General features: G+C 43.5%; 1 protein-coding gene across 2 annotated transcripts in view; it reads left to right on the forward strand.

Moving 5' to 3' along the window:
- The first annotated feature begins 275 nt into the window (after positions 1–275).
- CAMK1D (calcium/calmodulin dependent protein kinase ID) overlaps positions 276–13,492 on the forward strand; it is a 408,029-nt gene continuing 394,812 nt past the window's right edge. Inside the window, exon 1 of one of the 2 annotated variants that reach the window (XM_006117098.4) lies at positions 276–606. In XM_006117098.4, coding sequence (XP_006117160.1) covers positions 515–606 — 92 coding nt within the window. In that variant the 5' untranslated portion in view covers positions 276–514. Of the gene's footprint in view, positions 607–6,087; positions 7,720–13,492 lie in introns of those variants that run through there. The other variant, XM_075926019.1, reaches the window with a different exon arrangement.

Genomic DNA, 13,492 nt, shown 5'->3' on the forward strand with positions numbered 1-13,492 from the left:
GAGCACTCGGGACTCTTCCTGAAAGGGGCTTGGAAGCGGCGGGGGGAGGGGAGGGGGCGGCAAAAGTAACGTGCTCTGCTGAGTCCGTCTGGAAAGCACGCGGCGGCAGACTGACAGCCTGGGGAGGGGAGGGGGAGTGTAAAACCCGACCAGGGACACCCCCCTTGACAGCAGCAGCGCCAATCAGTGAGAGCGGGGGGTGCAGCGCGGGGAAGGGACAGAGGAGAAGGGAGGGGGAGAAGGAAGAGACAAAATAAACCGGGGGGGGGGGGAAGGGGGCAGAGCGAAGGGAAGGGACAAGCCGGGCGGGGAGAGGAGGAAAGCAGCCAGGAGGAAGCCCGAGCCGCCGCGCAGCGAGCAGGAAGTCTGAGTGGGAGCGCAGCAGAGAGGGTGCAAAGAGGAAGCCGCTGCCGAAGAGAAAGCAAAAGCTCCGTGCCGCCGCCGGCTGCTGCTGCCAGCCCTGCGCTCAGCATCTCTGGCTCCCGCCCGGGCTGGAAGCTGCGCCGCCGCTGCCATGGCCCGGGAGAACGGGGAGGGCAGCTCTTCCTGGAAGAAGCAAGCCGAGGACATCAAGAAGATCTTCGAGTTCAAGGAGACCCTGGGAACGTAAGTGATCCGGCCGGGCCAGCTGGTCCTGCCGCGGCTGGGGTGGGTGTGATGGGGGCCGGACCCACCGTCCCGCACGCTGGCGGGGCCAGGCTGGCTGGCTCCTGCCCATCCATCCCCATCAGCCCCCGTGCGTGTGAGCTAGACACAGATGGGGGGAGAGGTTGGGGGTGCGAGTGTGTACGAGCCAAAGAGTGTCTCTTGCGGCATTTGCTTGGACGCCTTGTGTCCCGTGGGGTCCGTGTCCGGGATGCACTTGTGTTGGTGTGTGTCTTGTCTGGCTCCTGAGTATGTGTTTGAAAAGGTTTGTGTGTATAAAGGTGTGTGCAGTGTATCGTGGTGTTTGTATATGTACTGGTGTCTCTGCGTCTTGTTTTGTGGAGTGTATGTTTGAGGAGAAGGTGTGTGCTGTGTGTGGTGGTGGTTGTGTACGCCTTTGTGTGTGTGCGTGTTATACCTTTGTATGTGTCTGTCTTGTGTGCATTTGAGAAGGTTTGTGTTTGGGTGTATTGAGGGTATGTGTTTACTGGTATTATGGTGTGTTTGTATGCAGTGAAGGCTTGCTGATTTGTGATTGTATCATTATATTCATGTGTGCTAATTCATGTGTATTTGAAAATGTGTTAGAATTAGAGTGTGGGCACTCGTGTATGTCTTGGTATGTGTTAGTGTGTTGTATATAAGATGATGTATGCATATTAGTGGCTATGTGTGTTCTAGTAAGTTTGTGAGTGTACCTGTGTCTTTGGTTTGTGATACTCTGAGTGCATGTTTGTGTGTGTGCACTTTGGTGGGCACCAAAGCATCCAAAAGATAACCCTGCTTATGAACCTCTCTCTCTCTCTCTTTTTTTTTTTTTGCATTGTGTGGAGCAAGAACTAGGTTGACTCAGTAACAAAAACAACAATATATTTGTATATAGAGAAAAAGGATGTACATCTAATATTGACCCCCTGTAGACTGACTCCCTGATCAACTAATCCCAGTATTCAGACTAATATGTTTGTTTTATCAAAAATATTAATAGAAGTGCCATTTAAAATATACATAGGCTGAGAAAGAGAGAGTGGTATCTTGATAGAGCAATGGCAAATGTAGTCTGGCTTTCATGCTTTCTGCTAAAGCTGATGGCAGTGTCTATTCATAGAAAAAAAGATCAGAAATAATAAGAGTGGGTTGGATGTGTTTCATCTAGTACATTACCATAGTTTCACTGTTTTTGCTGCTTTCACTGTTTTGTTTTATTTAGTGTCTGTTCATAAAGATTAGTAAAATCAAATGTTAGACTTTTTGAAGGTTCTGAATAAACATGTACAGATGGTAAAAAAAGGGAACAGGATGTAGTAAAATACTTTTCACTTCAGTAAGGAGGCATGTGTATTTGTTTAAAAAAAGTTTGTTTAAAAGATGTTGTGGATGTGGATAGTCATGAGGTCTAGGAGAGGTTAGCATATGGACTACATGTTTTGTTGACTTCTATAGCATCTGGCTCAGTCATGTTCTGCGTTTCCCTGGCAGCTGTATTTTGAACAGCTTTACATGCAACTTTAGAATGGCTCTAACTAACTGACATTAATTCTAGGTTGTACTTTACATTTTGAGCACTATGTGTGTCATTTACACAATATAGTTTAACTAGTCTAACATAGGATTTCAATTCTTTTTGCTTCCAAGGGAGGGCTCTCTGTAAACATTAGGATATTTTTGGTTCACTAACTCACTGATTTCCTGTGAACAAATTGTGGGTAAGAATCAGACAAGACATTTAATGTTGAACTAGGTCATGCATCTGTATTTTAATAAAGTACACATTGTAATACTTAGTAAAATAAAGACATAATTTAGATAAAAACTAATGTTTTACAGCTCTTTCAAGAAGCAAAGTGCAGTACAAGTACTAAATATTGTTTTAGTTTAGTCCTATCCTTCTTGTCTAGCTCTTTTATTGACAAAATTTTGTGTAAAAAGAAACGTGTCCTTACTTGTTATCTTAGGTATGCAAGTCTTTGCCTGAATTAAAGAGCGTTGGAAAAAGTAAAATCATAACATGAAGGGATTAATTAAAGCTACACGTCAGTCTGTTTGCTGTGGTTTCTACTGTAAATAGGGTTGGCATAATTTTTATGGATAATATCAATATTTATTCTAAAGAATTTTTTATTTTTATCTAATTAAATTTTCATAGTTGTAGGAATTTTTGGGAGGGTCAGACAATAGGGGTGCCAAATAATTGTCATTAAATGACAGTAGATGTTTGGATTTAAAAAATAAGTCTTTATAATTGTTAAAACACAAATTGTCAACATCATGTGTCAAAATATACAAAGTAAATGTAAATCAAGTTAATAAATTCTCAAGCAGCATTTTATTTTGCCTATTTGTAAATACTGATCATCATCAATGGAAATACATTTTAGTGGGTTGTGTGTATGATGAAATTGACGTGCCAACATCTGTTGTTTAAAAATCCAGTACTTCTAAGTTTAATTATAAACCTCTGTCACCACACATTGTCTGTAAAGTTCTTCCCATTGTATGGGTTGTGCTTCCGAAGACTGCCTATTCCCAGTCGCCACTGAAATCAGTGGAAGCAGGTTGGGCGTCCCAAGGTGGCTGTGTGTATTTTTTCCAATAGTTCAAATACACTGGTGTGTCTGTTTGCCATGAAGCTCATTAAATGTGGCTCCTGAGTAGTTTGTGCCCTTAAAGATTGTTCGTTACTGTGACAAACTCTAGTCACAGGACTCTGTTTAACTATAGTTTTAAGTGATGAAGTTTTAGATGTGATTAGTTTAATAGCCAAACTTCAAAGTTTTGCAAAAAAAAAGACGCAAATTAAATTAGAAATATAATAATTAACATATTATGGAAGCTGGATCAAAGTCAAAGGGAGCTGGCATAAGGAATGTAAGGATTGGCCTTTAAAGCCCAGTGTTTGTGAATCAGTTCTTTTACCATCCTGGAGAAAACATGCCCTAGTAGCAGTGTGCAGGCCTGTTAATCAGGAGATCTGAGTTCTAATTGTGTTTCTGCCACAGACTTTCACAGGTGCTGAGTACCTGCCATTCTCATCTATTTAAATGGGACTTGTCAGTGCTCAAATCCTCTGACAAATTAGGCCATTTGCTGTGTGAAACTCACAAAGCCCAGATCCTCAAAGGTATTTAGGCAAGGTTCCTAATTTCCATTGAAATCAGTGGAAGATTTGCATGTCCATAGTCTGGGTACAAGGCCCTGAAGGTACTCCAATTAAAGTCAATGGACAGGCTTGCAGTATTTTAATTGGGAGTTCTCAGTCTATGAGGTTCAAGCAATCAGGTCCTTTGTAACATGATGTGACATGATTTACAAACAAAGCTGAAGCCTGGTTTTGTCACTTCTACAATATAATGCTGAACCACTTTGGAAATGACATATGTAAGCCAATTCCACAATATAATAGATTTTTCAGTCTAGATGGGACCTTAATTTCCGTGATTCAATTTCCCCATATGTAAAATGTGTACTATAATACTCATTTGCCTTAGAGGTGAAAAGCTTTGAGGCCCTCAGATGAAATGTCCAGATGAAGGTGCATATACTTTGTATTTATCTGTCACCTTTCAGCTAAGGATGTCAAAGTGCTAAAAGCATCTATAACATAAGAGCAATCCTTTTTCTGTGCTCTCAGCAGCTCTCTACATGGCTGTGATGAAATAAGCTATGGCACGTAGTAGCACAGCACAGAACCCCCAAATCAGGACAGAAAGTGAAAAAAACTGGTTTTCAGATATTTTGTGCTGAAATGCATTCATTTATAAATGTAAATTTATTTGTAAATGTCTATTCATTCATTCCATTAATAATATAGTTACTGAAAATTTATTTTGCATCTGTACAAAAGCTTTTCACTTCATAGAGGGTTCAGACAGCTTTTTGAAATTATTAAAACTGGCTTAATCAGTTAATCATTGTGGGTTACCTAGTCCTCCAGTTTTCCACTGCATTATGGCAAGAATTAGTTATTTAGATGTCCCCTGTAAATCACAGTTAGTCATATTTTTCTATTGCATGTAGAATTTGGGAAACCTTTCTATAATACAGTAGCAGGGACATAGAGGCCTGACTTACACTAGACCAGAAATGTTGTCTTAAGGTTCACAACCGTAGCTCTGCAAAATGTGTAGCTGGAGTCGGCTTACCTTAAGCTGAGCTTTGGCAGCGTCGACACTTGGCGGTGTCCTTGGCGGCTCCTGTCGGTTTCCCTTACTCTTCGTAAAAGGAGGGGTGTCAGACGCTGGCAGGAGCACCTTCAGCATTTATTTAGGGATCTTAGACCTGCTAAATCGAATGCCAGAAGATGGACCTCTGCAGAGTCAATCTTCCTGTAAGAATAGACATGGCCAAAGCAAAGTTCCTGAAATCTTGGTCTTCAATGAATGCTCTTGTGTTTTCTTAAGGAGTGGGCTATAGTATGAAACTTGCTTGGTCATATAATTTTGCACAAGTTTTTCCTCTGATACTGGTACCATGAAATTTACTAGAGTCACAAACATAGTCCTGATCAATTTCACAGTGGGGTTTGCACCATAGGGAAAAAGCTTCTGTTCACCCACAAAATCACAGTAAATCTCTACTCCGTGGCAATCCTGAAAGTAGGAAAGAGAAGAGGAGACCAGGAAAGGACACAAGAGAGACAGACATCATGAGACAGAAATAAAAGAGTGAGGTGGGACAGAGATATGTAAAAAAGAAAAAAGGGGAAGGAGACAGAAATGGAGACTAAGAAGGCAGAGAAGAAAGACCAAAGTGGAAACTGCTCAGAAAGGAGAAGTGAGAAGATGAAGGGGAAGAAAGGAAAGCAAGAGTGTGAGACTATTGTTGAAAAATATTTCTCAGAACCCAGTCCTGTGGGTCTTTACTCAGGAAATATTCCTATTAACTTCAAGAATTAAGACCTTTCATTTTGTATCAACATCTCTTTGGAATCGAGATTATAGTCCTGTTTTCTCCATGTATTACTCCAGTTTCACACCATCCAGATGGTGTTGAGCCACTCTCTGTAGGTCAGTTTGGTAGTGCCTTTGTTGCTCCCTTTATCCCCATTTTTGAAGTTACATTTGTGTTTATACAAATAAACAGAGACCAGTTAAAGAGAAAAGTCAACACAGAAGGAAAGAGTTGCATTCAAATCAAACAAAGACATAATGATAATATTGGGTCAGTTCCGCAGCTGATGTACATTGTCATAGCTCCATTAAAGTCAGTATAGCTACACCATGAGGAGCTGGTCCACTTTACAAAGTTCAACAAATTCACCTATTTAAAAGATTCAGAGAGGTAGCCGTGTTAGATTATAACTGAAAAAAAATGAAAAACCAGAGAATAGTCCTGCATCACCTTAGAGACTAACAAAAAATGTAGATGATATCATGAGCATTGGTGGGCACAACCCACATCTGAAGAATTGGGCTGTGCCCCCAAAAGCTCATGATACCATCTATGTTTTTTGTTAGCCTCTAAGGCGATGTAGGACTATTTGCTGGTTTTTAAATTCACCTGTTGTAGCTCTAGAGGCAATCAGTTCACCTGCTTGTAAAATCAAACCTGGGGCCTCTGGAGCTTAGAGCATGAGCCTCGACTGCAAGAGCTAATAGCCAGTTAGCTTTTAGCTAATTGTAGAGCAGACTTATTATTCTCTCTGTAACTGGTCTCAGTGCCACTAGATGGGACGGTGCACCACGTCCAGTAGGTGTGAGGGTTACACTTGGCCAGGTTGAAAACATCCTTGACTTGCCCAAGGCAGATGTCGGGTTTCACAACAGTACTGGAATACGTGAAGAAAATAGGTGATTTAAATATGGTTCTCTCTATAACCTCTTGAAATTTTAAAGCCAGGTCAATGTCATTTTTAAAAGCTCATTAGCTGACATTTTAAGAGCTCATGAGATGCAGAATGATATCCATGCATTACGTTGGGAAGGGGAGAAAGCCTTAGATTGGTCAGTTGGTCTGTAAACTAACCAGCCTTCATTTCTGAAGCATTTATAATTGTAAAATCTAAGCTCTGTGTACATGACAGTTATAGCACTGTGGAGGCCATGGCTTTGTTCGTTTAGAAGAAAGTAAACTCTGTTGTATCTATGGTATGGGACTATTGTTTTGAAAAGTTAGAGGTGCAATATGATTCCCTTAATTTGGTAGTAATGAGATATGGCCCCTATTTGCACAAAGACAACCCCAAACTATGTTATAATAGTTGTTGTGCATGGCCACAAGTTATCTGTAACTGTGTCCCAACCTGATTGTAAAGGGAACATACAGGTGGCTGCCTTGTCTGAAGGGCATGACAAGGGCCTTTCTGTTCAAGCCCCACATCCTCACTCTTACACATTCAGACATTCACTTGACAACAAGGCCTAGAGTTTTAAGGGGGCGGGAGAGGCAGCAGCTGTGTGCACCAGGACTCAGCTTGCTTTTCTTCCTGTTCCCCTGACTAAGGGAGAGAAGAGAAAGTATTTGGATTCTGTGATTTACACCTCTACCCCCTCCCTTCACTAGCCAGGAGTGAGAGACATGTACAGAATCCATGTTGTTTCCCCTTGCTCCCTTATTGACAAGGGAATGGGAAGAAAAGAAAGCCCTATTCCTTTGTGCACGGCTGCTGCCCCCCACGCTCTTGAAACTCCGCCCTTGCATGACATTACTTGTCATTCCCCTCACATGCACTCTGTCACTTGTTCACACAAAGATTATCACAAGCATTCTTCTTTCACACCTCTTCTCTGTCTCACACAGAAAGCTAAAGGCTCTTTTTGTACACATTCATACTGTCACGTATGCTGTGTCTCAATCACACATAATAATCTCACCTATGCACGTACACTTTTTAGCATACACTGACTCACCCACACACTCCTCATGTTCAAAGGCTGTGTCTCATTACTACCCCACTCCTTTCCTTGGGAGTGACTGGATGGGTTGCATATGCATACCAAGAAGCTGTGCTATTAGTAAAGGTGGATATATACTTCCACCCTTGGGCAAGCAGATAGCCAGCCTCCTCATTTTCCAACTGATGCAAGAAGATATCCACCTTGTGTTGGTGCTGAGGACACCTCTTAGTGGACGGTGGTATGTACATCTGGGTGCTGGTGTAGGTGGGAGGGTCTAGTAGGTGGGTTCAGCTGAATGAATGGTCCAGGCTCTCGCTAATAAAAATGTTTCTTTTTGATGGCCTAAGACAAGAAAAATTTTCACCTCCTGAAAACATTTGTATTCTCACTGGTATGGTGAATCACGAAACATTAAACTTTCAATTGTAGGTATCACCTAAATTATTAAATAGTGTTAATTCCCATTATTGTAATTTAATTCTATGAAACTTCAATATCTTCTTGACATTTAAGGAAATAATTGATATTTGCCCCTTGGCTAGTCCCCTATTTGTGTCAGAGTGATTGAACCCTTCTAAGAGGGAAGAGTGCTCCTGTGACTGATTATGTACTGCCCACTTGGGCACAGAGGGAAGCATCTGGGTTTTATAAAGAGGGAAACAGCATGAGGAAGTTGGGGTGGTGGAGGGGAATGAGAACTGTAGCTGCAGTGGAAGGGGTTCCTGAAAGAAGCAGTTTGGGAAGGGAGATCAGTGGCTCAGAGTCCAGAAGCACCGCAACCCCATTATTACAAAGGATGGGATTATAGCCTAGGAAAGGATATGTCCAGGTTGAACTAAGGAGAGCGACTGAGCAGAGCCTGGGAGGACTGGAAATTGTGCCTGGTAGAAAGGCCTGCAGTTGTAGGCAGAGAGGACCTTAGGAAGAGGGATGTGCCCAGGAGGAGATTGGGGCAAAGAAGGTGACTATTTTGGTAACATAAACCCCAAGTCAAACCCAATGAGGGGTTTTGTCATTGGACATATACCTTTTTGGATTATTCCTGGGAATTTATGAAAGGGAAACTGAGGAGGACATAATGCAGCATGTTACAGCATTATTGAATCTAACAGAGAAAAGCATAACATGTACTAATGGCTGGAAGTTAAAGCCATCAAATTCAATAAGCACCCCCCTTCTTTTTAAACTCTTTGAATCATTGTGTCATTGGAGTACATGGATACAGAAACTGCTTGTGATGTCACAATTGCATGGGCGTAAGACAACTTTTCTGTCTTCTCTGTGAGGTGGACTCAACGCTGAGGTCCAAATTAAGGATGTTAAGTAATGGTTAATTGACTAGTCAAGTAGTCAGTGGAATTTCCATTGACTAGTTAATAGGCACTTCCGCATTCCTCCTTTGAATTGTACAAGAACCCCCACTGGAACTCTTGTACATTTCAAAGGAAGAATGTGTAACTCCGCGTGCAGCACGAGGCCAGTGGGAAGTCCCGCTGACCCTGGGCTGCACGCATCATGCCAGCTTTGAAATGCCACATGGATCCAGGGTCAGCTGGGGACTCCCCAGCTGATCCCGGGTTCTGCAGAAATGCCACGCTGGAGCCCGGGAGTCACCAGCTGACCCCAGGCTCCATGCACAGCAGCACCGCACAGCTGAGCCCTGGATGTTCAAAGGGGCAGTGCAGGACTGCCCCTTTGAACACTGCCTCAGCCTTTCAAAGTGGTAGTGCTGCATAGCTGATCCAGGGCTCAGCTGTGCAGTGCTGCTGCTTTAAGTACCCCCACTAGCCCCCCTTTGCTGACTCTGATAGAGGCAGCAAGCCGGGGGGAGGGAGAGGGGGAAATCTAGTCGACTGACTATCCGATAAGCATTTGCTTATTGGATAGTCGACTAGTCGTTAACATCCCTAGTCCAAATATTGACATTCCTTTACACTTCGTGAAACTGAGAGGTTTTAATGAACACAATTAACATGCAGGATCAAGAAAAATATTAGGAAGAATAAATTATGGTGATACTCATTTTTTAAATGTCAGGTACCTCTGGGTATGTCTACACTGGGTTCAAATTAGCAGTTTATTTAAGACAGCTAATTCGAAGTCGGAGGGGCACTCTGGTCAATGCCGGGTAACCCTGCTTTCACGAGGAGTAAGGAAAGTTGAAGGAAGACTGACTTCAGCTACACAATTAACGTAGCTGAAGTTGCGTATCTTAATTTGACTTTGTACCTTAGTGTAGATATACCCTCTGATTGCTATTTCGCAGCCTGACTTTAGAAGCTAGTATTTACTAGAATTAGAAATGAGAGCTCCTGTCATTTTCAAAGTGGATTATAGGCTCTCAGATACTATAGGACACTGAGTCTGTTGGAGGAGGAGTTCTGTTATTTTCTTGTTGTTACCTACAGTCCACAACTCAGACCCCTCCAACGCATTATAAACAATCTACAACTCATCTTAGAAAATGATCCCTCACTCTCAGAGGCCTTAGGAAAAAAACCTATTCTTGCTTACAGACAACTCCCTAACCTGAAACGTATTCCTTCTGATAACCATGCCACACAACCACATCATAAACCTCCAGGAACCCAGCCCTGCAACCAAAGACAATGCCAACTTTGCCCACATATCTATACTGGTGAATTCATCACTGGAGCAAACAACATAAGCCATAAAATCAAAGGGTCATTTGACTGTACATCCAGTAATTTCATCTATGCCATCAAATGCCAGCAGTGCCCCACTGCTATATATATTGGACAAACTGGATGGTCTCTGCGGGAAAGAATCAATGGACCCAAATTGGATATATGTAAAGGGAATATACAGAAGCCTGTTGGTGAGCATTTCAGCTTGCCTACCCACAGTCTGACAGACCTGCAAGTAGCTGTTTTGTCACAAGCCAGCTCTCCAAGCCAAATACACAGAGAAGCCCTAGAATCCCAGTTCATCCACAAATTCAATTCACATGCTAATGGACTCAATCGTGATATGGGCTGGTGAGGACTCTACCTACTTAATAACCACTGAAGGTGCTAACAGCTCCCTGAGTGGTATCCTTCCTGTTTTAGGAATCTATCTATTGACTTGGATTTTAATCTGTTTAGGTTTAAGTACCCATTCTCCAGATACTTAATGATGCTCTGTCTCCCACCCCCCTGTCTTTTTCTTTCTCTCCCCCCTCCCCTTCCCCTCTATTTATTTTGAGTTTTCATATCCTCAACTCATAACTCCGGTCATCTGAAGAAGTGGGCTGTGCCCACGAAAGCTCATGATACCATCTACATGTTTCGTTAGTCTATAAAGTGCTATCAGACCATTTGTTGTAGAATTCTTTGGACTGGCTATATCCATGGTCTAGCAGGACCAGGGATGTTGCTGTACCACAGAACCCAGAGATAGGGAGGTGTGGGGGCAAGGCTGGGAGAGCAGCAAGGTGTCACATGGCAGGTGTATCTAGAGCTCTGGCCTCAGAGGCAGCTGGCGGACCAGTGGGGAGCTCTGGCCCTGGCCCTGGCCCTAGCCCGAGCTGGTCCAGTGGTGCAGCAGGGAGCTCCAGCCCCAGCCACTGAGGCGCTCTGGCCCCAGCTGCACCATGGGTAGCTTTGGCCCCAACAATGCAGCGGGGAGTTCCAGTTCCAGGGAGCCAAGGGTGATCCAGCAGCAGGGAGCTGGGGTTGGTGCCGGAGCCCAGCAGCAGCGGGTCTAGGGAGTCTGAGTCTGGGTGTAGCAGGGCCAGGCACAAACCTTAAGCACCTGGCATTAGGGGGTTTGGGGGGCTGGGAGGCTAGTGACAAGGGAGCTTGTTTGGTCTGGCAAATCCCCTTGTTTAGGACTGGTCAGGTCCCTAGGATGCCAGACCCCCAGGGAGGTCCAACCTGTACACCAGAGCAAAGTACTGAGTATAAAGTGCTCCCATTCTTCAGTACTGTTCTGCACAGATAGAAATGGTTAGACATGGTGTGTAGCTTTAATCACAGAAACATTAAGGCCTGGTTGGAAAACTACATTGCTCAGGGGTTTGAAAAATCCCAACCCCTGGTGTAGACAGGACTAGGTGGACAGGAGAATTCTCCTGTCCTCTTAAGGAGTTGGAATACCTAGGCTGATGGGAGAATCCCTCCTGTTGGAATAGATAGTATCTTCCCTGAAACACTACGATGGTATGTCTATACTGCAGAGCTAAAGTCGAATTAAGCTATGTAACTTGAGCTATGTCAATGGCGTAACTTAAGTTGAAATAACTTAAATTCAGCTTTTGGTGCTGTCGATGTCTACACAGCAGGAAGTCAAAGGAAGAACACTCTTTGTCTTCCCTTACTCCTCATTGAATGAGGGTTATAGGAGTTAGAGTAAGAAGTCCTTGGGCTTAACATTATTTCAAAATAAAGGTTTGTAGTGTAGACGTGCACTGTGTTATTTCAGAATAACACTGCTGTGGAGACGTACCCCAAGAGCACAACTGCTAGTGGTACATCAGCACTGATCCAAATCCTTCTTCTTTACCCCTATTGGCAGCCCACTTGCCTCCTTCACCATCCACCTCTTTTCAAATATCAGCTGAAAAAAAAAATCTTCCTTTGCCTCATTTTTTGCTTGTGCTACTGATCTTGAATACTCCTAGGACCCTACTAAATTCATGGTCTGTTTTGGTAAATTTCATGATTTCAGATATTTAATCTGAAATTTCACAAAGTTCTAATTGTAGTGGTCTTGACCCAAAAAGGAGTGCAAGGTTATTATAAGGAGGTTGGTATTGCTACCCTTACTTCATCACAGCTACTGGTAGCAGCATTACCTTCAGAGCTGGGCAGCTAGAGTGGTGGCTGCTGATCAGGAATCCAGCTCTGAAGGCAAAGCTGCCACCAGCAGCTGTGCAGAAGTAAGGGTAGCAATACCAACCCCCCTACAATAACCTTGCAAGTATGGCCTGGTATGGTATTGCCATCCTTACTTCTGCACTGCTGCCTGCAGAGCTGTGCTATTAACAGATGCCACCCAGCTCTGGAAGCAGTTGTACAGAAGTAAGGGTGACATTGCATCAGTATGATATTGCCACCCTTACTTCTGCACTGCTGCTGGCTGGGTGTTTCCTTCAGAGCTGGATAAGCAGCCAGCATGACAACCACCACTCTTCAGTTGCCTGACAATGAAGGCAATGCAGAAGTAAGGGTGGCTATACCTTGATCTTCCAAAAATAGCCTCACAATCCTCCTGCAACTCCCTTTTTGGGTCAGGATCCCCACTTTGGTTGTGTCCAGACTCCATGCCTCCGTCGACGGAGGCATGTAGATTAGCCAGATCGGAAGAGGGAAATGAAGCCGCGATTAAAATAATCGCGGCTTCATTTAAATTTAAATGGCTGCCCCGATCTGCCGATCAGCTGTTTGTCGGCAGATCGGGGGAGTCTGGACGCGATGCCCCGACAAAGAAGCCTTTCTTCATCGACACAGGTAAGCCTCGTGAAACCAGGTTTACCTGTGTCGATGAAGAAAGGCTTCTTTGTCGGGGCATCGCGTCCAGACTCCCCCGATCTGCCGACAAACAGCTGATCGGCAGATCGGGGCAGCCATTTAAATTTAAATGAAGCCGCGATTATTTTAATCGCGGCTTCATTTCCCTCTTCCGATCTGGCTAATCTACATGCCTCCGTCGACGGAGGCATGGAGTCTGGACACAGCCTTTGAGATATACTGGTCTCTCCTGAGAAATCTGTACAGTAAAAGGCCAGATTTCATGGGAGAATACCAGATTTCACAGTCTGTGATGCATTTTGAATGGCCGTGAATTTGGTAGGGCCCTAATTATTCCCTATTGCATTTACATGTTGCTATATGCCAAACATGGCTTTGTGTTATTTTGTATTTAATCTTGTAAAGCAGCAAGGATACGGTTTGTACCAAATAAATTTGCACTGTTTGGTATGAATGATAATAATGAAAACTTATAATAAGGTTCTCAATTTATTGCCAGTAATGGCATTCACTTACTGGTGAGTCACAGTTTACACT

This window comes from Pelodiscus sinensis, chromosome 1 (genome assembly GCF_049634645.1).
Source record: "Pelodiscus sinensis isolate JC-2024 chromosome 1, ASM4963464v1, whole genome shotgun sequence".
In the NCBI taxonomy this organism is placed as follows: domain Eukaryota; kingdom Metazoa; phylum Chordata; order Testudines; family Trionychidae; genus Pelodiscus; species Pelodiscus sinensis.